This window comes from Mustela erminea, chromosome 6 (assembly GCF_009829155.1).
Source record: "Mustela erminea isolate mMusErm1 chromosome 6, mMusErm1.Pri, whole genome shotgun sequence".
Lineage (NCBI taxonomy): Eukaryota > Metazoa > Chordata > Mammalia > Carnivora > Mustelidae > Mustela > Mustela erminea.
The window spans coordinates 98,554,199-98,577,816 of record NC_045619.1 but is presented as its reverse complement, the minus strand read 5'-3'; the positions used below and the strand labels follow the sequence as shown (position 1 = coordinate 98,577,816).

Genomic DNA, 23,618 nt, shown 5'->3' with positions numbered 1-23,618 from the left:
GAATTCTTTGTTGAAACAATCTTAGATTCTTCCTGTGCATCATAAGCTCTGTAGGATAAAGTTCCATAGAATTTCAGGGTCTCGTTCTGAGGTAGCTCCCTCAGCAAACCTATACTCAGACCACACCTAAACCCTCTTTATGAAGTTTATGTCACTCTCTGCTTTCACAGACTGTTCCTCTGCCTGGAGAGCCTTTCCTTCTCTTTTCTCTGTTGATTTTCTCCTTCATTCCGTCAGGCTGAACTTGGATGCCACTCCTCTATGATACTTTACCTGACTCTCTGGTTGCAGAGTTGTGTCCTCTTCTGTGTGTCCAGATCCCTTGTGACACAGATGACTGTGGGCTTCTTGGGAGTGGAAACCATATCCTAGTCTTCTTGGTTCATCCCCATGTGGTTACTCAGTAAATATATTTAAAGTAAACTTTTCAGTCAGTATATTATGTATCTGATAAGTGTCTTGGTTTACTTATGAAGTCCCACAGATCAGGATGCAGGGTTGCAGAACCAAAAGCCTTGGGTCCAGGCTGGTTACCTCAGTGGTACAAGCTGACAGAGTGAGGTCTGGGGTGAGCTAGGGGAGAGATGTCCTACCTCTGATTGTCGTCATAGGAGACTGAGACACTTGTGTAACCTGATGTACTGTTTTTTGAGAGAAATGGGAAAATGAAGACTTTAATGTAAATATCCCAGTTTTTTCAGTATTGGCAACGAGTTCACTTTTTTTTCCCTCTTAAGAATTTATTTATTTGAGAAAGAACAAAAAAGAGAGAGGTAGCATGGGCAGAGGGAGGGGCAGACAGAGAGGGAGAAGCAGGCTCCCTGCTGACCAGGGAGCCCAGTTCGGGGCTCAGTCCTATCCCAGCACTGCGGGATCAGGACCTGAGCCGAAGGCAGACGCTTAATGGACTGAGACACCCAGGCATTCCCTACTGGTTCACTTTTTTAAAAAACATTTTGTGGACAAAAACTTTAAAATAGTAACCTCTCGGGGCGCCTGGGTGACTCAGTGGGTTAAAGCCTCTGCTTTCAGCTCAGGTCATGATCCCAGGGTCCTGGGATTGAGCCCCGCATCGGGTTCTCTGCTCATCGGGGAGCCTGCTTCCTCCTCTCTCTCTCTCTCTCTGCCTGCCTCTCTGCCTTCTTGTGATCTCTGTCTGTCAAATAAATAAATAAAATCTTTAAAAAAATAAAATAATAACCTCTGTGGGGGCTGATTATGGCTCTTGAGATCCCAGTTAGTCCCTTGATTGGTCACATCCCTTCATGACAGGGCCTGGGAACCAGAGGTGTGAGGTTGCCAGCTGGAGAAGACGTGCCTGTATGTCCTCTTTTCCCACCCGTGGTTTATCTTCCTTCTCAACCACCTGCCTCCTGCACGTGTTGGTACGTAGTTACCTTTTAAAAGGGGAGAGCCTCACACCCCAGAAAACTCTAGTTCCTGACATCCTTTTTCCTCCCTGCCTGGTAACGCCTGACTGACCGTTAACTCATGGGCTGGGATGACCTACCCTGAGGTGGCTGAAACTGTCAGGGAGAAACTCTTATTCTCACTGAATGTTCTGGTTGTTTTTGCTGATGACTGTTATCAAAGGCTTAGCTTCCTGGTCAGAGGCATGGTTTTCTAGTATACCAAGAATGAGAGGTTATTAACTCCCTTGGAGGTAGGGATTAAGTTGTCCGTATATTCCAGCTTATTTGGGTGGTCAGTAGCCCCTTCAGAGAGTCACGCACAACATTACCTAGGAGGTTACTTAGAAAAGAGAATTTTAATAATCGGTAGTTGTATTTGGTCTCCCATAAATGATTCATTTCCATTCCCTCCCCCTACAGCCTTTTGCTGTCTGCTTCTCAATTATATATGAATCAGCAATCTCACACTTCACCTGATGGCCTTTGTCAATTACTTTCTCCTTCTGAGCCAGTGTAATTACTGCCTGCTTAGCAGTAGTAGCACTAGTGTAAACTTTATAGCCTAAACTGCTCAGGCCTTTATTTCTTTTAAAAACAAAGCAATATAATCATAACAACTGAAACAACCAAGCCAGATTCTGTATTTGGTCATCTTCTGTGGGATCTGAGACCTGAGCTTTTGAATCCAGGAGTCTAGGGGTCCAGAAATGGCATCTGTGGGCAGGTCTGGATGGAAATCTAGAAACAATGCAGTCATGACCCTGTGAGTGCTTTCCTAGGTACTGAACGCTATCACATGTAGCTTCATTGTTGTAATAATTTTGAAAAGAGGACTCAGAAGAGCAGATGTCCTTGCTCAAGGTCCCTGTTCTGGCAAGTGTCTCATGATGCTGCTTGAAGGCTCTGGGTGCATGAAGGTGGCCATGTGTCCTGGAGGCAGGCAGAGGGATCCTAACAGGAGGGAGGGAGGGGGAGAGTCTCTTCAGATTTTCACAACTGCATAAAGTCCCTTGGGCCCAACAGAAGGAAAAGCTAGCTTTGTATTGGATATAATATTAATAAATAATATATCCTGAGTGCTCACTGGGTACCAGACACTCTGAAATACTTCCCGTGCTGGGGTATTTAATTCTCATGCTCTGTGTGATTTAAGAGGACTGCTATCCCCATTTTAAAGAGAGAAAGTAACTTGCACAGGAACACACAGCTAGGATTAGTAATTAGTGGAGAGGCCAGGTCTGGACTAGGTCTCTCCAACCATTGGTTATCTGCCTTATTATCTGCTTAATCTTGGTTACAAGGACACTTCCCTGATACTATGACACAGACAACAGGTAGCTATTACTAAATTCAGACAAGTAAGTACCCTCAAGTATACTCAAGGCATGAGCCCTGTCACAAAAGACTCAGACCCAGAGAATAGGCAATGGAACCATTCTCAAAAGGGTTTACAAAGACAATCAAGAAAGGAGAGTCCCAGCTGACATTTTCTTTGAAGGATTCCAAGCATCACTTACTGTGCTAGTACGTGACGGCTGACCCCTCCTTCCTCACCAACCAACAATGGTTGGAGAGACCTAGTCCAGAAATCTAGGTGTTTGGGTACAGTTGAAGGTAGACAAAGCCCTAAAACAAATTTAACTTTATCACACATCTCTCTCCCAGGGCAGATGTGCCGTGGTCTTCTCAGAGGTGAAAGAACTGAATGTATACTCTTCATATTGAGGAGACAGAGGCATTCTTCCTGTTCATTCTCCAACAATTCTCCCCCCGAGTTTTAATCCTAACTTCAAATTTTTGCAGTTCTTGATTAATGACCAGAAATCCCCCCTCACCAGCACACACGTAATTTAGCCACTTCTAGAATTTAATCCACAAAGCACTGCTCAAGAAATGAAGTTTATAGAAGTTAAGAGGGTTGGCTGAACACTTTGCCCGTCCACTTGGCAGTGATTTAACCTTTAACAAGAACAATAGTGGTGGCTAACTCACAGATCTGACAGGAGGCTTAAATGAGTTCATTACTGCCTGTAAAGCTGACGACAGTGCCTGGCACATAGTTCATTCTCAACAAATGTGAGAGAGTGTTATTCCTCCACATCTCGCAAGTAGCAGAGCTGATTCCTGGTTTTCGTTCACTCATTCAGCAAACATTTGTTGAGCACCTGCTGTGTGCTGTGTTCTGGGGAGAGAGCCTGTGTTCTTAATTGCTATGCTCATTGCCTCCAGTTCAATTCCAAGGAAGATAGCTTCCCTCTTTGTAGGCAATTGGAAAATAATGTCCCTAAAGATAGGATAGTTCCTGGTCCACCAGCATTTTGCTTTTAAGTCTTTAAACTAAGCATCAGGCTAAGATAAAGAATGCACATCTTAAAGTCCTTCCTCTTGATCTCAAGATAGTGCTGACTTCATACTGGAGCAGAAGATAAGTAGGGAGTGTAGCTAGGGGTACAGCTGCTTAGATTAAATAAAATTATTGCATCTATTAATAGCGTGATACTCCTTTGCTTGGGGAAACAAAGTGTTTCTCGGTTTACTTTTAGAGGTATTGAAGATTTCATGTACGTTTTATAAACAGATCATTTGCCTCTGAAGAACAAAATAAAATATTGCCCTGGGTGGCTCAGTCATTAAGCATTGCCTTTGGCTCAGGTCATGATCAAGCCCCCAATCAGGATCCCTGCTCAGTGGGAAGCCTGCTTTTCCCTCTCTCACTCCCTCTGCTTGTGTTCCCTCTCTCACTGTGTCTCTCTCTGTCAAATAAATAAATAAAATCCTAAAAGAAGAAGAAGAAGAAGAAGAAGAAGAACCATGTTTTTCTAGCAAAGATGGAGTAAGGGATTTGAAATGATATGAAATATGGGACAAGAAATTGTGGGTTTTTTTTTGTTGTTGTTGAAGCCAATGGCTTTAAATTAATCTGACTTTAATATCTGAATAATAACCAGATATCTGACCAAACAGGCTTCCCAGGTTGGGGCTACTGTCTTCCCATCAGGGCAACATTTCTGACTGACTGATATTTCGTTAGTGTCATTCACAAGCTATATTCAACCTGAAATGGCAAAGTAAGGCCACTAGTGATCTGTCACAGTTCTCTGGCTTTGATGAGTCATTGCAGTACAGCATTCTGAACCAAGTGCGGGTAAGAATAGATACACAATAGGAAAATAAAACAACTGAGAGGCGAAGCAGAAATTGCTGGGAGCTCACAAGTGTGCATGGCTCTGCCGTATTTAGCTGCAAGACCTTGTGCACAACGGAGCCCTCCAGGGCCCCAGGCTGCTTGTGCACAAAAGAAAGTTTCTAAGGTTTCTTGCTGAAGTTAGGTCACTTTGGAGTTTAATATCCACTGAGAGCGGGAGGAGGTAAAGCCCTTTCAGGTGCCCACGGTTCAGGATGTATGTAATTATAGTAGCTTTGTTGACTGGTGGAAAACAGCAGTGCCTGATGAGTCAGCCTGGCCTGTCGCTATTGGAGATCAGTGATGCTTTTTTTGTTACAAAAAGACTTGACTGCAGCCCAAGTTTAGGTGCCAGTGGTAGGGGTGATACCAACTTCCAGAAATAGCAGCTGGGATGTTATACAGAGGACGATATGGAGGGAACGGTTGTCACGAATTGGTTTTCCCAGCCAAACCTCCACTTCCGCTTTCCGTGGGGAAGCCGTTCGTGGGAGAGGCATGGGGAGGGTATTGGCCCCAGCCAGCCAGCCAGTAGCCCACCCCTCGTGGGTTGCTTGGCAAGTTGCTCCCCATGACTGAGAAGAGACAGGTGGTATTTTAAACCGCCTTCCTTGGCCCGGTTTGGTTCTCCAAAGGTAGATGTGAGAAGGAGACTCTGGACAAACGCATGTGCTCTGCCAGCTGCAAACCGTGGGACCAAACGCGGACTCATTTCAAGACAGGCAGATCTGAACCATCCATCCCTCATCCTCCCTCTGGGTCCTTTCTCCACTAGTTACAGAAGAGGCAGCTTATTCCCATTTCTGTCACGCCTGGTAGTGAGGTCCCTGATTCTAATCTGCTGCTCCTGTGCCTCCCCACACGGTTCAGCCTGGCCTACCACAGACCATGCAAGCCACAATGTGTAATAGGAAGAGATTAGGTTGTGTGTGTGGGGGGGTTGTTCTGTGTCCTAGTGGCACCACTTCCTGGCTGCGAAACCTGGACTAATTGATTTAGCTCAGGTGGTGAGTGTGGTAGTATTAATAGTCTTCAAGCACACGGTGACTTAAACCATAGGAAATTACATTTTAACTTAAACCATATGAAAGTCTCTCCTCATAGAGTGAAGACTGGGGAGAGTGAAGGTGGGGCAGAAAACTAGGCCTTGATCTCTCCCAGTCCCATCCCAGCATCAGCAAGAGTGTCATAAACACAAGAGACAGATTTGACCTCAGAGGTCACAAGGATCCCCACCTCCCTGCACAGGTCCCTAGACAATGAGTTTCAGACTCTGTAAGCAGCGATCTACTTTTTAAAAATCTTAAAATGAATGAAGTGTAATACATAAAGTGAGTAAAGGTAGGCTTTTGTGTATAAACATATGCTTACATTGAAATTTATAATAAACCCCGTAAGGATTATGGAGCAGATTTGATTAACCCAAAAATTTGAGATAAGGGCAATAATAGATGACAGGTGTGGTCTTTTTCATATAACATATAGATAAGCAATTGCAAGTGATCTATTTTTTTTTAATTTCTCTTCCCAGTCAAGTGGTAAGTCAATTAAAGAGAAAAGATACGCATATTATGCCAAAGCTGCCTGAATATGTAGACCATGGACATTTCTATGTTCACATGTAACAGATGGGAATGAACTTCTAAATTATTGCATTTTTTCCCAAAATGCTATACATTTAAAAAATAAATTTAAAGCAAATATTAAGGGGCATCTGGATGGCTCAGTTGGTTAAGTCTGTCTGCCTTTGGCTGAGGCTCAGGTCATGGTCTCCAGGTCCTGGGATTGGCATTGCCCCTCCTCTGTCTCAAATGAATAAATAATTTTTTCTTTAAGATTTTATTTATTTATTTGACAGACAGAGATCACAAGTAGGCAGAGAGGCAGGCAGAGAGAGAGGGGGAAGCAGGCTCCCCGCTGAGCAGAGAGCCCGATGCGGGGCTCGATCCCAGCACCCTGGGACCATGACCTGAGCCGAAGGCAGAGGCCCAACCCACTGAGCCACCCAGGCGCCCCTAAATAATTTTTTTTTTAAATGAAGTAAATGTTAAAACATCTGAAACATGTCCGTACACTCCCAACGTTTGGTAGAAGGATGCTTGAAACACACCCTTAGATCTTGGGGGCACTTGGATCCCCATTTCCTGTTTCCCGTTTGGCTGTGGTGAGTGTGTATTGGCTTATGGAAATCTATACAGTTTTTAATACTGAGAGCCATTTGATATTAAAAATATGGTTAAATTTGGATAAGATCTGCAGTCTGATTAACAGTATTTCATCGGTGTTAGTTGCCTGTTGTGCTATTCTACTGTAGGTATGTCAAATAATACAGCTGGGGCAAGGGTGCCTGAAACTGTGCATTGTTTTAGCAATTTACTCTGAGTCTGTAATTATTTCACGATTCAAAATTTTAAAAAGTTATTTGAAAAGGATTACCTTCTACTTAGGAGGGAATATAACCAGCTTGATAGAGTGGTATACACATCACACTTACAGAATGGATTTCTAGATTTCCTACTATCTTACCTTAAAAAATAAAAAAAGCATCTTTTCTTTTCCTTGCTACTGAGTTCTGTTCCCCACCCCTCCACATTCATTCTGTCACCGACTGTGACACTGTTGAAGTTTTGAAAAGAAAATACAGCCCATGGCAAAGAGAGCTCTCTCTTTTGGGAAATCTATTTTAGCTGCTAATTAATCACTTAATAAGAAAACGATGCTGAAACCCCAGAGTTCACCCGCAGTCACCTGATACAGAAAAGGTGGATGAATGATGTAGCACGTTCTTCTAAAACGTTCCTATGCTTAAAACACTTAGTAATTAGGCAAAGCATTATCAACATGCTGTAATGTCATATGGTCACATGTCCAAATCAGAGTCCCCTATAGCCTAATGTAATGGTACAATGTGATGAATATTATTCTGTAGGAGAAAAAAAATGAAGGATTAAAGATAATTTTAAAAATACACCTTTGATGAACTCTCTTCTCTGTGAATAAAGTAAAAGTGGGCACAGCAGTAGTGAAATGTGGTTCTCTGTTCTCTTGGATTTTACAGTGTGCTGTAAATTACTGCACTGCCTTGTTCTTTGGTAAGATTAATGGTGGGTTTTGCTCTTTATCACTTGGAGAAATGCAACAGAATTCCCCCCAGCCTGCCCATCGATCTTCATGGTAATTGCCAAAAGAGTGTCTCCTGTGTTTTGACCAAAATGAATTGGTGTGATTGCTCACCAGCTCTCAGACACCTGGGAAGGTGAGCTGGGCTCGAAATAGTGCTTTAGGAAATGTTTTAATGTGTGCTAATATAATTCCATTTTAGCAAAATTAGTTTACTTGGGAACATAAAATAACAAGATCACAGGGTCCTGTGCTCTAGGTAGGGTTTTAGTTTTGGAGCCTGCCAAGGCTGACCCTTGAGACTGGGCTCTGAGCTTTCCTGAAATCACTGTCTGACCACTCTTCTGGCTTCTTCTGCAGGGTTATCAATGCCGGGAAGAGCACACATAATGAAGACCAAGCCAGCTGTGAGGTCCTCACTGTGAAGAAGAAAGCAGGGGCCATTACCTCAACCCCGAACAGGAACTCGGCTAAGAGACGGTCCTCCCTTCCCAATGGGGAGGGGCTGCAACTGAAGGAGAACTCGGTAAGATCCTCTTCACCCCTAGTTCTCAGGTGAGAGGCACATGGGCACCCTGGCCCCGCTGTGAGGAGCTAGAGCTGAATCCCATCTGCAGTGGGAGAGAGAAAAGCAATGTCCCCAGAGTTAATGGAGCAGCCGGTCTGTACTCAGGGTAGCACACAGTCACAGCTGGAGGTGACATGTGTGTGAAGAGCTGGTGCTTATTAGGTTCTTAACACTTAGGGTAAATAAAACACCCACATTGTAGATAGGTTTTGTTGAGATACAATATGTATATTGTTTGGTGGTTGTAAAAGAGCCACTTAAAAGATTTTCGTGAAGGAGGTGGTCTCTGGAAGCCTCTCCTGAGGGATGGAAGGAACTCTAGCCATTGGCTTACCGCCCTGCCCCGGCTCTGCCCCCTTCTTGCGCTGGCCTGTCTGTCAGAGTTGTCCAGCAGGAGCCTCTGGCTGATGCTCTTCCCAGTTAGTCCTTGTCTCAGTTGGCCCAAAGCCCTTGCATCCCATGGGGCAGCCCTGCAGACTGAATGCCCTGTTGACAAACCGTAGCGTTTCTTCTCTCTTCAGTTTCTGGAGAAGAAAGCAGACATCCTCAGAAAGTTCTGAAGAAGCACTTAGAAAAGTAGAGGAAATAATTGGTACTCTGTCCACCAGCAGATTATTTAGCTTACAGAAAAGAAACTTTGAGATGATCCGAATGTGACTTTTTATTCTAGTAATCTTACAGATATTGTTGTATATTCATTTTTAGAGGATTGTAAAGGGTCCAGGAAAATTTTCTCTGTGTAAGAAATAGTATCTCATTGCGTTTATACTCAGGGAATGAGACTCCTGATTTATTTGGTTCATACTCGTTCAACTTAGAAACACAGTGACCTATAGAGACTCATCAGTTGTACTTGTGTTCAAGGCTAAAGGAAGTATTGACTGGGCTTTTCCCAAAAGGCCAGAGTCAAGGACTCGGATGGGCAGTAGAGACAAAAATGGTTAAGGGCACAGGCTCTGGAACAGTAGGTTTCAGGCTAATCCATCATAGTCCATCATTTATCAAACCATTTAACTTTAACATAGTTATTTTTTCTTTGAGCCTTAGTTTCCTAGAAAAAGGAGTAATAATAGTTACTGTTACCGGATATGGTGGGAAGAGACTGGATGGAAGTATGAAATCCACTGTCTATGGAAATGTTGAGCTGGTGTCTTAATTAATAAATCCTTGATAAATGTGAGCAGTTACTATCCTAAAGTCAGTTCCGCTTGAGGCATTCTCTGTGGATAATGTCCACTGAATTTTGTCTGTTTATCCATTTGGTAGTGAGCGATCACACAATTTTCCTTCATGCCTATTTGACAGGATTGTTTCGAGGATTGAGTTATTACGGAAAAGGGCTCAGAGTCTGTGAGATATTGATAATAATTGATATGGGTGCCAGTGACTTCATGTTGCTCTTTCCCCTGATAGTTCTCCCCTGCCACCAGGATATGAATTGATTTCTGTAAAAATTAGTCAGCACTGACATTTGGCCCAAGGCCGGTTGATGATGTCATTTTCCCTTGTTGCTAAATTCCTCCTAGAAATAGAGCCAGGAGTAGCTTTTTAACTTCCTGTCCTTAAGAACAGTGAAACCAGGGACACCTGGGTGTCTCAGTCACTTCAGTGTCTGATTCTTGGTTTCGGTTCAGGTCATGATCTCAGGGTCCTTAGATTGAGAAACCCCCACCTCTAGTGGGGCTCTCTACTGAGCACAGAGCCTGCTTAAGATTCTTTTTCTCTCCAGGGAACCTGGGTGGTTCAGTTAGTTAAGTGTCTTCTGTCTACTCAGGTCGTGATTCCAGGGTCCTGGGATTGAGCCCTGTGTGGGACTCCCTGCTCAGTGCAGAGTCTGCTTCTCCCTCTGCCCCTCACCTCCCATTCTTTTTCTCTTGTTCTTTCTCAAATAAATACATTTTTAAAAAAATCTTGGGGTGCCTCGGTCGCTCAGTCATTAAGCATCTGTGTTCAGGTCAGGTCCTGAGCCCAGGGTCCTGGGATCAAGTCTCTCATTGGGCTCCCTGCTCAGCGGGAAGCCTGCTTCTCTCTCTCCCACTCCTCCTGCTTGTGTTCCCTCTCTTGCTGTGTCTCTCTATCAATAAATAAATAAAATCTTTAAATAAATAAAAATTTTAAATCTTAAAAAAAATTCTCTCTTGCTTTCTGTCCCATCACCTACCCCCCCAATATAAATAAATAAATAAATAAATAAATAAATAAATAAATGTATGTATGTATGTATGTATGTATGTATGTTGTGGTTTTTGTTTTGAAACAAACAAACAAACAAAAAAGAGCAGTGAAACCAGTGCCTTAGTTCTTTAGGATGGAGCTATGAACTCTGCTTGTGATCATTCTATAGCTCTGTGGGGTCCTTGTTCCAGGAGGCAGCCAGGAGATGTCAAGCAGAGTAGACACTTCCTGCCCCTCCATTTCCTGCTCCAGCTGTAGGCACCTCACTCCTATCTGCCTTATATATTAGGCTTTTTATTAGGAGTTTAAGGCAAGAGCTGTGCTGCTGTTTTTTAATTATGGGAAATTATACATAACCTAAAATTTATCATCTTAACCAATTTTTAGGTATACAGTATAGGGGCATCAAACACTTTCTTACCATTACTGCCCTCCATCTCCAAAACTTTTTCTGAAATTGAAACTCTACCCATTAAACTCTAACCCCTGTTCTTCCCTGCCCTCAGCCCCTGGCAGTTAACTATTTTACTTTTTTCTCTACAAATTTGACTACTCTAGGTACCTCATATAAGTGGAATTATACAACAGTTGTCATTTTGTGTCTGGTTTATTTCATTTATAATGTCTTCAGAATTTATCTGTGTTGTAGAATGTGTCAAAATTTCATTCAAGGTTAAGACTGAATAATATTCCATTGTTATATATACATACCATTTTATCAATTTGTCCATCAAGGGACACTTGCTTCTATCTTCTGGCTATCGTGAATAATATTGCTATAGACATAGGTCTACAGATATCTGTCAATCCCTGCTTTCAGTTCTTTTGGATTTATGGCCAGAGTGGAATTGCTAGATGATACAGTAATTCTGTTTAAGTTTTTGAGGAGCTGCCATACTGTTTTCTCCAGTAGCTGCATCATTTTCCATTACAACCAGCAATGCACAGGAATCCAATTTCTCCCCATTCTTGCCAACACTTGTTGATTTCTGGTTTTGGGGGGGTTTTTTTTGTTTTTTTTGTTTTAAGTAGCCATCCTAATGGGTGTGAAGTGGTATCTCCTGGTTTTGTATTTCCCTAATGGTTAGTGATGTTGAGCATTTCTTATGTGTTTATTGGCCAGACATAGCTTCTTAAAAGAAACATCAAGTGTTCTTTATTCAATATTTATCTTTCTATCTTTGAATCCTTTGCCCATTTTTTTTTTTTTTAATTTTTGAATTTTTAGTACCTGGGTGGCTCGGTGGTTAAAGCCTCTGCCTTCAGCTCAGGTCATGATCTCAGGGTCCTTGGATCGAGCCCCGCATCAGGCTCTCTGCTCAGCAGGAAGCCTGCTTCCCTCTCTCTCTGTCTGCCTCTCTGTCTACTTGTGATCTCTGTCAAATAAATAACTAAAATCTTTAACCAAAAAAATAATAATTTTTAAAAATTTTTTATAAACATATAATGTATTATTAGCCCCAGGGCTACAGATCTGTGAATCGCCAGGTTTGCACACTTCACAGCACTCACCATAGTGCATACCCTCCCCAATGTCCATAACCCCACCACTCTCTCCTGATCCCCCTCCCCATAGCAGCCCTCAGTTTGTTTTGTGAGATTAAGAGTCTCTTATGGTTTGTCTCCCTCCCAATCCTGTCTTGTTTTATTTATTCTTTTCCTACCCTCCAAACACCCCATGTTGCATCTCCACTTCCTCATATCAGGGAGATCGTATGATAATCATCTTTCTCTGATTGATTTATTTTGCTGAGCATAATACTCTCTAGTTCCACCCATGTCATTGCAAATGGCAAGATTCTGTTTCTTTTGATGGCTGCATCGTATTCCATTGTATATATACACCACATCTTCTTTATCCATTCATCTGTTGTTGGGCATCTAAGTTCGTTCCATAGTTTGGCTATTGTGGACATTGCTGCTATAAACATTTGGGTGCACGTGCCCCTTCGGATCACTACGTTTGTATCTTTAGGGTAAATACCCAGTAGTGCCATTGCTGGGTCATAGGGTAGCTCTATTTTCAACTTTTTGAGGAACCTCCATGCTCTTTTCCAGAGTGGTTGCACCAGCTTGCATTCCTACCGACAATGGTAGGAAGGTTCCCCTTACTCTGTATTCTCGCCAGCATATCATTTCCTGACTTGTTAATTTTAGCCATTCTGACTGGTGTGAGGTGGTATCTCATTGTGGTTTTGATTTGTATTTCCCTGATGCCGAGTGATGTGGAGCATTTTTTTCATGTGTCTGTTGGCCATCTGGATGTCTTCTTTGCAAAATGTTCATGTCCTCTGCCCATTTCTTGATTGGAAGTATTTGTTCTTTGGGTGTTGAGTTTGATAAGTTCTTTATAGAGTTCTTTATAGTTCTTTATAGATTATAGATAGTTCTTTAAGTTCTTTATAGATTTTGGATACTAGCCCTTTATCTGATATATTCTTTACAAATATCTTCTCCCATTCTGTCAGTTGTCTTTTGGTTTTGTTAACTGTTTTCTTTGCTATGCAGAAGCTTTTGATCTTGATGAAGTCCCAATAGTTCATTTTTGCCCTTGCTTCCCTTGCCTTTGGCGATGTTCCTAGGAAGATGTTGCTGCAGCTGAGGTTGAAGAGGTTGCTGCCTGTGTTCTCCTCAAGGATTTTGATGGATTCCTTTCTCACACTGAGGTCCTTCATCCATTTTGAGTCTAGTTTCGTGTGTGGTGTAAGGAAATGGTCCAGTTTCATTTTTCTGCATGTGGCTATCCAATTTTCCCAACACCATTTGCTGAAGAGGCTGTCTTTTTCCCATTGGACATTCTTTCCTGCTTTGTTGAAGGTTAGTTGACCATAGAGCTGAGGGTCTACTTCTGGGCTCTCTATTCGGTTCCATTGATCTATGTGTCTGTTTTTGTGCCGGGACCATACTGTCTTGATGATGACAGCTTTGTAATAGAGCTTGAAGTCTGGAATTGTGATGCCACCAACTTTGGCTTTCTTTTTCAATATTCTTCTGGCTATTCAAGGTCTTTTCTGGTTCCATATAAATTTTAGGATTATTTGTTCCATTTCTTTGAAAAAATGGGTGGAATTTTGATAGGGATTGCATTAAATGTGTAGATTGCTTTAGGTAGCATAGACATTGTCACAATATTTGTTCTTCCAATCCAGGAGCATGGAACATTTTTCCATTTCTTTGTGTATTCCTCAGTTTCTTTCATGAGTACTTTATAGTTTTCTGAGTATAGATTGTTTTCCTCTTTGTTTATTCCTAGGTATCTTATGGTTTTGGGTGCAAGTGTAAATGGGATTGACTCCCTAATTTCTCTTTTTTCTGTCTTGTTGGTGGTGTAAAGAAATGCAACTGATTTCCGTGCATTGATTTTATATCCTGACACTTTACTGAATTCCTGTACAAGTTCTAGCAGTTTTGGAGTGGAGTCTTTTGGGTTTTCCACATATAGTATCTATCATCTGCGAAGAGTGATAGCTTGACTACTTCTTTGCTGATTTGGATGCCTTTAATTTCTTTTTGTTGTCTGATTGCTCAGGCCAGGACTTCTAGTACTATGTTGAATAGCAGTGGTGATAATGGACATCCCTGCCGTGTTCCTGACCTTAGCGGAAAAGCTTTCAGTTTTTCTCCATTGAGAATGATATTTGCAGTGGGTTTTTCTTAGATGGCTTTGATAATATTGAGATATGTGCCCTCTATCCCTACACTTTGAAGGGTTTTGATCAGGAAGAGATGCTATACTTTGTCAAATGCTTTTTCAGCATCTATTGAGAATATCATATGGTTCTTGTTCTTTCTTTTATTAATGTGTTGTATCACATTGATTGATTTGCAGATGTTGAACCAACCTTGCAGCCCTGGAATAAATCCCACTTGGCAGTGGTGAATAATCCTTTTAATGTACTGTTGGATCCTATTGGCTAGTATTTTGGTGAGAATTTTCGAATCTATGTTCATCAAGGATATTGGTCTGTAATTCTCTTTTTTGATGGGATCCTTGTCTGGTTTTAGGATCAAGGTGATGTTGGCCTCATAAAATGAGTTTGGAAGTTTTCCTTCCATTTCTATTTTTTGGAACAGTTTCAGGAGAATAGGAATTAATTCTTCTTTAGACGTTTGGTAGAATTCTCCCGGGAAGCCATCTGGCCCTGGGCTTTTGTTTGTTTGGAGATTTTTGATGACTGTTTCAATCTCCTTACTGGTTATGGGTCTATTCAGGTTTTCTATTTCTTCCGGGTTCAGTTGTGGTAGTTTATTTGTCTCTAGGAACGCATCCATTTCTTCCAGATTGTCAAATTTGTTGGCGTAGAGTTGCTCATAGTATGTTCTTATAATTGTCTGTATTCCTTTGGTGTTGGTTGTGATCTCTCTTCTTTCATTCATGATTTTATTTATTTGGGTCCTTTCTCTTTCCTTTTTGATAAGTCTGGCCGGGGGTTTATCAGTCTTATTAATTCTTTCAAAGAACCAGCTCCTAGTTTCGTTGATTTGTTCTGTTGTTTTTTTGGTTTCTATTTCATTGATTTCTGCTCTGATCTTTATGATTTCTCTTCTCCTGTTGGGTTTAGGCCTCCTTTGTTGTTCTTTCTCCAGCTCCTTTAGGTATAGGGTTAAGTTTTGTATTTGAGACCTTTCTTGTTTCTTGAGAAAGGCTTGTATCGCTATATATTTTCCTCTCAGGACTGCCTTTGCTGTGTCCCACAGATTTTGAACCAATGTGTTTTAATTATCATTTGTTTCCATGAATTTTTTAAATTCTTCTTTAATTTCCTGGTTGACCCATTCATTCTTTAGAAGGATGCTGTTTAGTCTCCATGTATTTGGGTTCTTTCCAAACTTCCTCTTGTGATTGAGTTCTAGCTTCAGAGCATTGTGGTCTGAAAATATGCAGGAAATGATCCCAATCTTCTGATACCGGTTGAGACCTGATTTATGACCCAGGAGGTGATCTATTCTGGAGAATGTTCCATGTGCACTAGAGAAGAATGTGTATTCTGTTGCTTTGGGATGGAATGTTCTGAGTAGATCTGTGATGTCCATCTTGTCCAGTGTGTCATTTAAGGCCTTTATTTCCTTGCTGATCTTTTGCTTGGATGATGTGTCCATTTCAGTGAGGGGAGTGTTACAGTCCCCTACTATTAATCTATTATCGTCGATGTGTTTCTTTGATTTTTGTAATTAATTGGCTTATATAGTAGGCTGTTCCCATGTTAGGGGCATAGATATTTTAAATTGTTAGATCTTCTTGTTGGACAGAACCTTTGAGTATGATATAGTGTCCTTCCTCATCTCTTATTATAGTCTTTCGCTAATTGATCTGATATAAGGATTGCCACCCCAGCTTTTTCTGATGTCCATTAGCGTGGTAAATTGTTTTCCACCCCTTCACTTTAAATCTGGAGGTATCTTCGGGTCTAAAATGAGTTTCTTGTAGGCAGCATATTGATGGGTTTTGTTTTTTTATCCATTCTGATACCCTGTGTCTTTTGATTGAGGCATTTAGCCCATTTACATTCAGGGTAACTATTGAGAGATATAAATTTAGTGTCATTGTATTGCCTGTATGGTTACTGTTACTGTATATTGTCTCTGTTCCTTTCTGATCTACTACTTTTAAGGTCTCTCTTTGCTTAGAGGACCCCTTTCAATATTTCCTGTAGAGCTGGTTTGGTGTTTGCAAATTCTTTCAGTTTTTGTTTGTCCTGGAAGCTTTTTATCTCTCCTTCTATTTTTAATGATAGCCTAGCTGGATATAGTATTCTTGGCTGCATGTTTTTCTCATTCAGTGCTCTGAATATATCATGCCAGTTCTTTCTGGCCTGCCAGGTCACTGTGGATAAGTCTGCTGCTAATCTAATACTTTTTTTTTTTTTTTTAAGATTTTATTTATTTATTTGACAGAGAGAACGATCACAGGTAGGCAGAGAGGCAGGCAGAGAGAGAGGGGGAAGCAGGCTCCCCGCTGAGCAGAGAGCCCGATGCAGGGCCCGATGCCAGGACCCTGAGATCATGACCAGAGCCAAAAGCAGAGGTCCAACCCACTGAGCCACCCAGGCACCCCGCCAATCTAATACTTTTACCATTGTTTCTTACAGACTTCTTTTCCAGGGCTGCTTTCAGATTTTCTCTTTGTCGCTAAGACTTGTAAATTTTACTGTTGGGTGACAGGGTATGGACCTATTCTTATTCATTTTCAGGGGGGTTCTCTGCACCTCCTGGATTTTGATGCTTGTTCCCTTTGCCATAATCGGGAAATTCTCTACAATAATTCTCTCCAATATACTTTCTGCTCCCCTCTCTCTTTCTTCTTCTTCTGGAATCCCAATTATTCTAATGTTTCGTCTTATGGTGTCACTTATCTCTTGAATTTTCCCCTCATGGTCCAGTATTTGTTTGTCTCTCTTTTGCTCAGCTTCTTTATTCTCTGTGATTTGATCTTCTATATCACTAATTCTCTCTTCTGCCTCATTTATCCTAGCAGTAAGAGCCTCCATTTTGTTTGCACCTCATTAATAACTTTTTTGATTTCAACTTGGTTAGATTTTAGTTCTTTTATTTCTCCAGAAAGAGCTCTTTTTTCTCTGGAGAGTGTTTCTCTAATATCTTCCATGCTTTTTTTGAGCCCAGCCAGAACCTTGAGAATCGTCATTCTGAACTCTAGATCTGACATATTACCAATGTCTGTATTGATTAGGTCCCTAGCCTTTGGTACTGCCTCTTGTTCTTTTTTTTTTGTGGTGAGTTTTTCTGCCTTGTCATTTTGTCCAGATAAGAATATATGAAGGAGCAAATAAAATACTAAAAGCTGGGCAATGACCCCAGGAAAATGTGTTTTAACCAAATCAGAAGAGACCCATGTGGAAGCTTTCTGTATGATGCAAATCCTGTGTTTCTGAACAAGGAACAGTGGGAAGGGGGCATCCTGTGGGAATGGGGAGTAAGAGGTTGGGGACTGGGAGGTAATGAGGCAAAATGATCACATCAGTTCTGGAGTTGAACTCAGTTCAAATCTTAGCTCTGCTCCTTCACTAAATAAGGAACCCTGAACAAGTCTCCTGTGCTCTTCACCCAGGAGGCTGGTCCCAGCGCCGCACAAAGACTTGCCTCCTCAACACGGAGTCTGAAAGGGCTCCTCCTTTGCCCATTTTTAAGTTAGGACAGCCATCATGTTGTTTGCACTACTTTTTTTTTTTTTTTTTTAAGATTTTTATTTGACAGAGAGAAATCACAAGTAGAGAGAGAGAGGAAGGAGCAGGCTCCCTGCCTAGCAGAGAGCCCGATGCGGGACTTGATCCCAGGACCCTGAGATCATGACCTGAGCTGAAGGCAGAGGCTTAACCCACTGAGCCACCCAGGCAGCCCTGCACTACTTTTTAAAAGCTCGAAAACTGTGCCTTGCTGTGTCAGGTAAACCCCTGAGCACCTGCTGTGTATCAGAAGCTAGATGCTGAGGATTCAGCAGGGAATAAAACTGACAACAGTCCTTACCTACAGGGAACTTACATCCCTTGAGGGAAACAAACAATTAAAATGTATCCCACAGCAGATACTAAGTGCTATGGAGAACAAAGCAGACACCAGGCCTACAGTCAGTGGAGGTATGGCTGGTTAAAGAAGGTGCCACTAAGAAGGCTGTTTGAACACAGACCCGAAAGTGCAGCTGTTTGGAAGGAGAGCTTTCTGACGTTCTAGACAACTGCAAGGACCGTAAGGCAGGAGCAGGTCTGGTGTTCTCCGGGATCAGGGAGGAGGTGCACATGGCTGGAGCAGAGAGAGTGAAGTCAGGATTGCAGGAGATGTTTTCAGGAAGCTAATGAGAGTGGGGTGAGGCCATCTGGCAGGATATGGATGGCTGTTACCAAGACTTGGGCTTCTACTCTGAATGAGCAATTTGCTAGCAGGGCATGCTGGATATACTGCTTAAAAGAAGCCAATGACTTTTCCCATTTAGAAGACATCCCTTACCTCAAATACAGTGGTGCCTAGAAAGGGTAGTGACAGTATAGGGCACAGCACACATCCTCTGCAGGGGACAAGTAAGGTGGCTCTGCCCCTTCTCCCTCTGTGTCTGTTCCTTTACCTACCAAACGGGTGTTGAGCACTGAGGCTGCCTTGGGGGCAAGATGAGCTCAGCACAGTTCCAGTCGTCCTCCTAGAGCTGGGTTGAGGAGGGCGCAAGAGTCAACAAGTCAGCAGCAATCCAGTGGAGTGAGTTTCAGGAGAAAGATTTTAAACATTTTTAAATTTAAATATTAAAATTTAAAATTTTAAATTTTAAAAATCCAGGTTCCTGGGCAGCCTAACTCAGATGGGTTACTGATGGTTTGGGGAACAACAGAGGAAAGGGAATTGATCAGATTAGAGAATGGTTCCTGGAGAAAGTGACATCTGAGCTGTCATTTTAAAAAATGAATTAGGAGAGGAGGGCCCCTGGGTGACTCTGTTGGTTAGGCATCTGACTCTGGGTCTCAGCTCAGGTGTTGATCTCAGGATCATGAGTTCAATCCCATATTGGACTCCTTATTCAGCACAGAGTCTGCTTGTCCCTCTTCCTCAGCTCCTCCCCTTGCTCATGTGCATACTTCCTCTTTCTCTCAAATAAATAAATTTTTTTTTTAATTTTTTAAAACAATATTTTAGGGGCGCCTGGGTGGCTCAGCGGGTTAAAGCCTCTGCCTTCAGCTCAGGTCATGATCCCAGGGTCCTGGGATCGAGCCCCGTATCGGGCTCTCTGCTCAGCGGGGAGCCTGCTTCCTCCTCTCTCTCTGCCTGCCTCTCAGCCTACTTGTAATCTCTGCCTGTCAAATAAATAAATAAAATCTTAAAAAAAAAATAACTTGTCATGGGGGCGCCTGGGTGGCTCAGTGGGTTAAAGCCTCTGCTTTTGGCTCAGGTCATGATCCCAGGGTCCTGGGATCGAGCCCCGCATCAGGCTCTCTGCTCCGCGAGAAGCCTGCTTCCTCCTCTCTCTGCCTGCCTCTCTGCTTACCTGTGATTTCTCTCTGTCAAATAAATAAATAAAATCTTTAAAAATATATATATATATTTTATTAATTTATCTGACAGAGAGAGCGAGAGACCACAAACAGGCAGAGAGGCAGGCAGAGAGAGAGAGGGAAGCAGCCTCCCCCACAGCAGAGAGCCCGATGCGGGGCTCGATCCCAGAACCCTGAGATCATGACCTGAGCTGAAGGCAGAGGCTTAACCCACTGAGCCACCCAGGCACCCCAAATAAATGTTTTTAAAAATAATTTCTCCCTCCTCTCTTGACGTCTCATTGCCAGTCAACTTAGTAAAGTCAAGTATTTCCAGAAGACGTCTTTCGTGTATAATATCACCTTCATCTTAGAAAGAAAACCTAAAATGTCTGGAAGTTTATATATGATGACATTTCTTAAATTGAATGGCAGTTGGGCAGCTGGGTAGCAATAAGGTGATTTTTTTTTCTTCCGTGGATAATTATTAATTGGTATAAAGATTTTAAGACAACTTTAATTCACCCCTCATGCCAACTCAGAGAATTCTTTTATCCTATTAGGACAAGTAATCTTTTTAGTCAAAGGAGTCAGTAGTTAATCCTCTTATTAAAACAAACCTTAAAAAAATTGGTGAAGGAAATAATATGAACTATGTTCTGCCTCCCTTCCATGAGGCATTCACTGAAGGAGTGTTGTTTCCTACAGTATTTGCTGAGTTCTTGACAACAGCACCTTTGAGGAAATCACAAGTTAATTTCAGTTTCCATCTACATATAAAAACAATACATTGGGAGCTAAAGAAGCAATGTTCGAAAGAACCCCTAAAGCTTAAAAGAGATACAAATAGAAATTTCAATGTGTTCTGCACTGTAGTATTTTAGCATAAAGAATGCAAGGGATATAGTTGAATTACTGTGTTCTCCCTTACAAAAATAATAATAGGTTTTTTTTTAAATTTTAGAATTAGTGACATAGTGAAATGAAGAAAATATTTCTTTTTTGAGGCATAAGGAAGAGAATCTTGAGATCGCTAAAGAAGAGGCTATAAAGTAGAGAAGGGTATTTTCTATGACAAGCTCAGGGTAGAATTTTCCAGTGCCTGCATCCCTTTGGGTGGTTTATGTTCGAGGAGCCATAATCCCTCAGGCAGGCTGGCAGGAAACAGGTACTCTGTGACAGTGTGCAAGCCTGCTCACATTCCTGTGCCCCTAATGACTTGGGGGCGGGGGGTGGGTGGTAGGAAAGAGGGAATATAAAAATGCTAGCATTTCTGAAGGACTCTCAGAATTTTCTCTTAGGAAAGATGCTGTAAGCTTGTTGAGGGCAACACCTTAACCAGTAGCCTCCTACCTGCTTCCCATTGAAGGAATTTTAATTAACCGGATCAAGATTTGTAGGAACTAATCATCACGACTCTATTTTCTCCGCTTTGGGAAATTTGAAGCAGTCTTTATCTGCCATACCGAGGGACGCCATGCGAGGGAGAACGTAACTTTCCTAAAGGCTTTTGCTTTTTCATTTCTCAAGTGTCTGGTCATTTTAGCAATGAGGTAAAAAGACGGAAATACTAGCTGATTTCTCTGAGGAGGGAGAAGTTCACTCCTAAGGGCATCGTAGAGCCTTAGCATTAAGAAAAGAAGCTCTTGTACTCTAAGTTGTGTAGGTGAGAGATAGGACATTGTGGCAATAACCAGGATTTCCTCCCCTTCCCCCCCACCTGACTGCCTATTTAGAACAGATTGTTTCTGGCTTAAGACCGGACTGTGGATTCATGCATTCCAAGTCTCTTTCCTTAGGAGCACCCTTATGTTTTTTAATCTAGTCAAAACACATCAAAGTATGGGGTTTTTGTATCTGTTAGTTCAGTCTCTAATTACAATAACAGGAGATGGCTGTGTCCACATTGTGGCCAAGATCATCAGCAGGGGAGAGGAAAGCGGATTATCTTTCTCCTTAGAGGATAGGACAGTACTATGGGAATTCAAGGCAAGTAGGATCAAATTGGGGCGGGGAGAGGTGAAAGGGAAGTGAGAAGGGACTATTTCAACTCTTTGAATGGAAGATTTGCCATTTTTTCCCCCTTGTTTTCTATAAGAAGGACTCGTTCACTACCCCACCCCCAAGAGCATTAATGAAGGTTGCTGGTGGTTCCAGCCCTTCTGGAATATTTGACCCTCATTTGGCAGTCTGCTTCCAGCAGTGATGTCAGCTATAAAAAAACAATGGGAGGAGCCTTTTCTTTTTCTCATTGTATGTATTACTCTGAATTTTCCTTCTAGTTAAGGACTTTGTTTTGTGCAAGTCAAGAAAACATAACCTTTTTATTTATCCCCTTGGATTTTCTGAAGCAGGACAGTAGTTTCTCTCAAAACTCTTCTCTCTTGGTTCTAGGGACACAAACTCTTGCCAGTGATGAAGAAGGGTGACTTTAGAACCAGGCCAGTGTCAGAGTTCCCTCCTCAGTTGGTGTTGGTTTTCTCTGAAGACCGGGTTTGACCAAGATGTCCATAGTAGTTGGGAAGGCAACTTGAACTTGATTCCACAGTAGACTTTTCCCCACTACAGCACACGTTAAGGTTAAAGGAAAATAGATGATGCTAAGATGGGAACTTTTCCTCGTTTCACTGTAATTTGATTTCCCCACAGCTTTAGACGGGAAGAACATTGGCAAGAGTGATAACCTCTTGAGAATTTTTCTTCTTCCTTTTTCTTAATACAGTTCTCCGCATTCATGTGCCAGACACAATACTGATCTCAGTCCTTTCCCCAGTATTGATTCATTTAACCTGATAATATGTTCAGAAGTATGCACTATCATTATCTTTATTTTACTAATGAGGAAGTAGACACATAGAGCTGTAACGTGTGCAGCTTGGAGTCAGCTGGGTAGTCTGGTCTCTGGTGACATGCTGCCTCCTTATCCATTAACTGCTGGGAAATGTGGCAGAGAATCTTCTTGGAAAAGGCTGCAATAAAGGAATAATTCCTAATGATGTGTATAATTTCAGTATAATTTGATGCTAAATATTTTCTCATTTTTATTATGATTTCTCTTTTGATTTAGGAGTTGTTTTTTAAAGATTTTATTTATTTGAGAGAAGTGGGTAGGAGAGGCAATGGGCAAGGGAGAAGCAGACCTCCCCGCTGAGCAGGGAACCCAGTGTGGGGCTTGATCCGAGGATCCTGGGATCATGATCTCAGTCGAAGGCAGACCCTTAACAGCTGACCCACCGAGGTGCCCCTGATTTAGGACTTACTGAGCAATTTCTCCTTTCAGTTCAGAAACTGGGTAACAGCTCTTACTGACTCAGCTGAAGAACAGAATGGAAATGAAATTGCTTATCCCCTTATTGACCTTATAGTCCATTTTTTCCTTGACAACTTATAGAAAAACTGTTGTTTGCATGAAACCATGGCAAGAAGAAGTCTTCTGATTGGATAATAATGTGTGTCTAAGTCTGAATCATTGTGCTGCCACTTACTAGATGTTAGTTACCTTGTGCAAATGAGTTGCCCTCCCAGTACCTCAGTTTCCTCATCTGTTACTTTCCAGATAATAGCTCCTACTTCATAGGGTTGTTTGAACTAAATGAGTTAAAAATATGAAAAGTGCTTAGAATACTACCTCACCTATAGTAGATGGAGTTCAAGTAGTGTTATCTGTTCTAATAGCCGAGTCTGTAGCTGCATTTCAGTATTACTTCACATTACTTGTGTTTTCACTATAAACTGTCTTTTTTTGCGGCGGGAAGGGTCAGAGGGAGAGAGATAGAATCTCTGCCCAGTGCAGAGCCCGCCGTCACGACCCTGAGACCATGACCTAAGCTGAAATCAAGAGTCAGATGCTCAACCAACTGGGCAACCGTGGCACCCCTTTCTGTAACCTGGTTTAGGTGGAGTTTTTGATGTGTAAAATAATGGTTTGGGAACATTTGAGGTAATTTTTGAGTCTAAAATAAACAACACAACTTAGCCAAAACTGTCACAAACATATTCCTATCTCTCAGAAATTAATATTTATTTAATAATGTTTTTACAGTGGGACAGAATGAAAAAAAATAAGATGGGACAGAACGACTAAAATTTAAAAAGAAAAAGCAGTTGTTGGCGAGGATGTGGAAAAAAAAAAGAACCTTATGCATTGTCGGTGGGAATGAAAATTGGTGCAGTCACTGTGGAAAACAGTA

The 23,618-nt window shown here is 41.9% G+C and overlaps 1 protein-coding gene across 2 annotated transcripts in view; it reads left to right on the top strand.

Annotated features, from left to right (window-relative positions):
- PPM1H (protein phosphatase, Mg2+/Mn2+ dependent 1H) overlaps nucleotides 1–23,618 on the top strand; it is a 252,170-nt gene that overhangs the window by 86,419 nt on the left and 142,133 nt on the right. For both annotated transcript variants that reach the window (XM_032348853.1, XM_032348852.1), the window contains exon 2: nucleotides 8,077–8,242. In XM_032348853.1, the coding sequence (XP_032204744.1) occupies nucleotides 8,077–8,242 (166 nt within the window). The remainder of the gene's footprint in view (nucleotides 1–8,076; nucleotides 8,243–23,618) is intronic.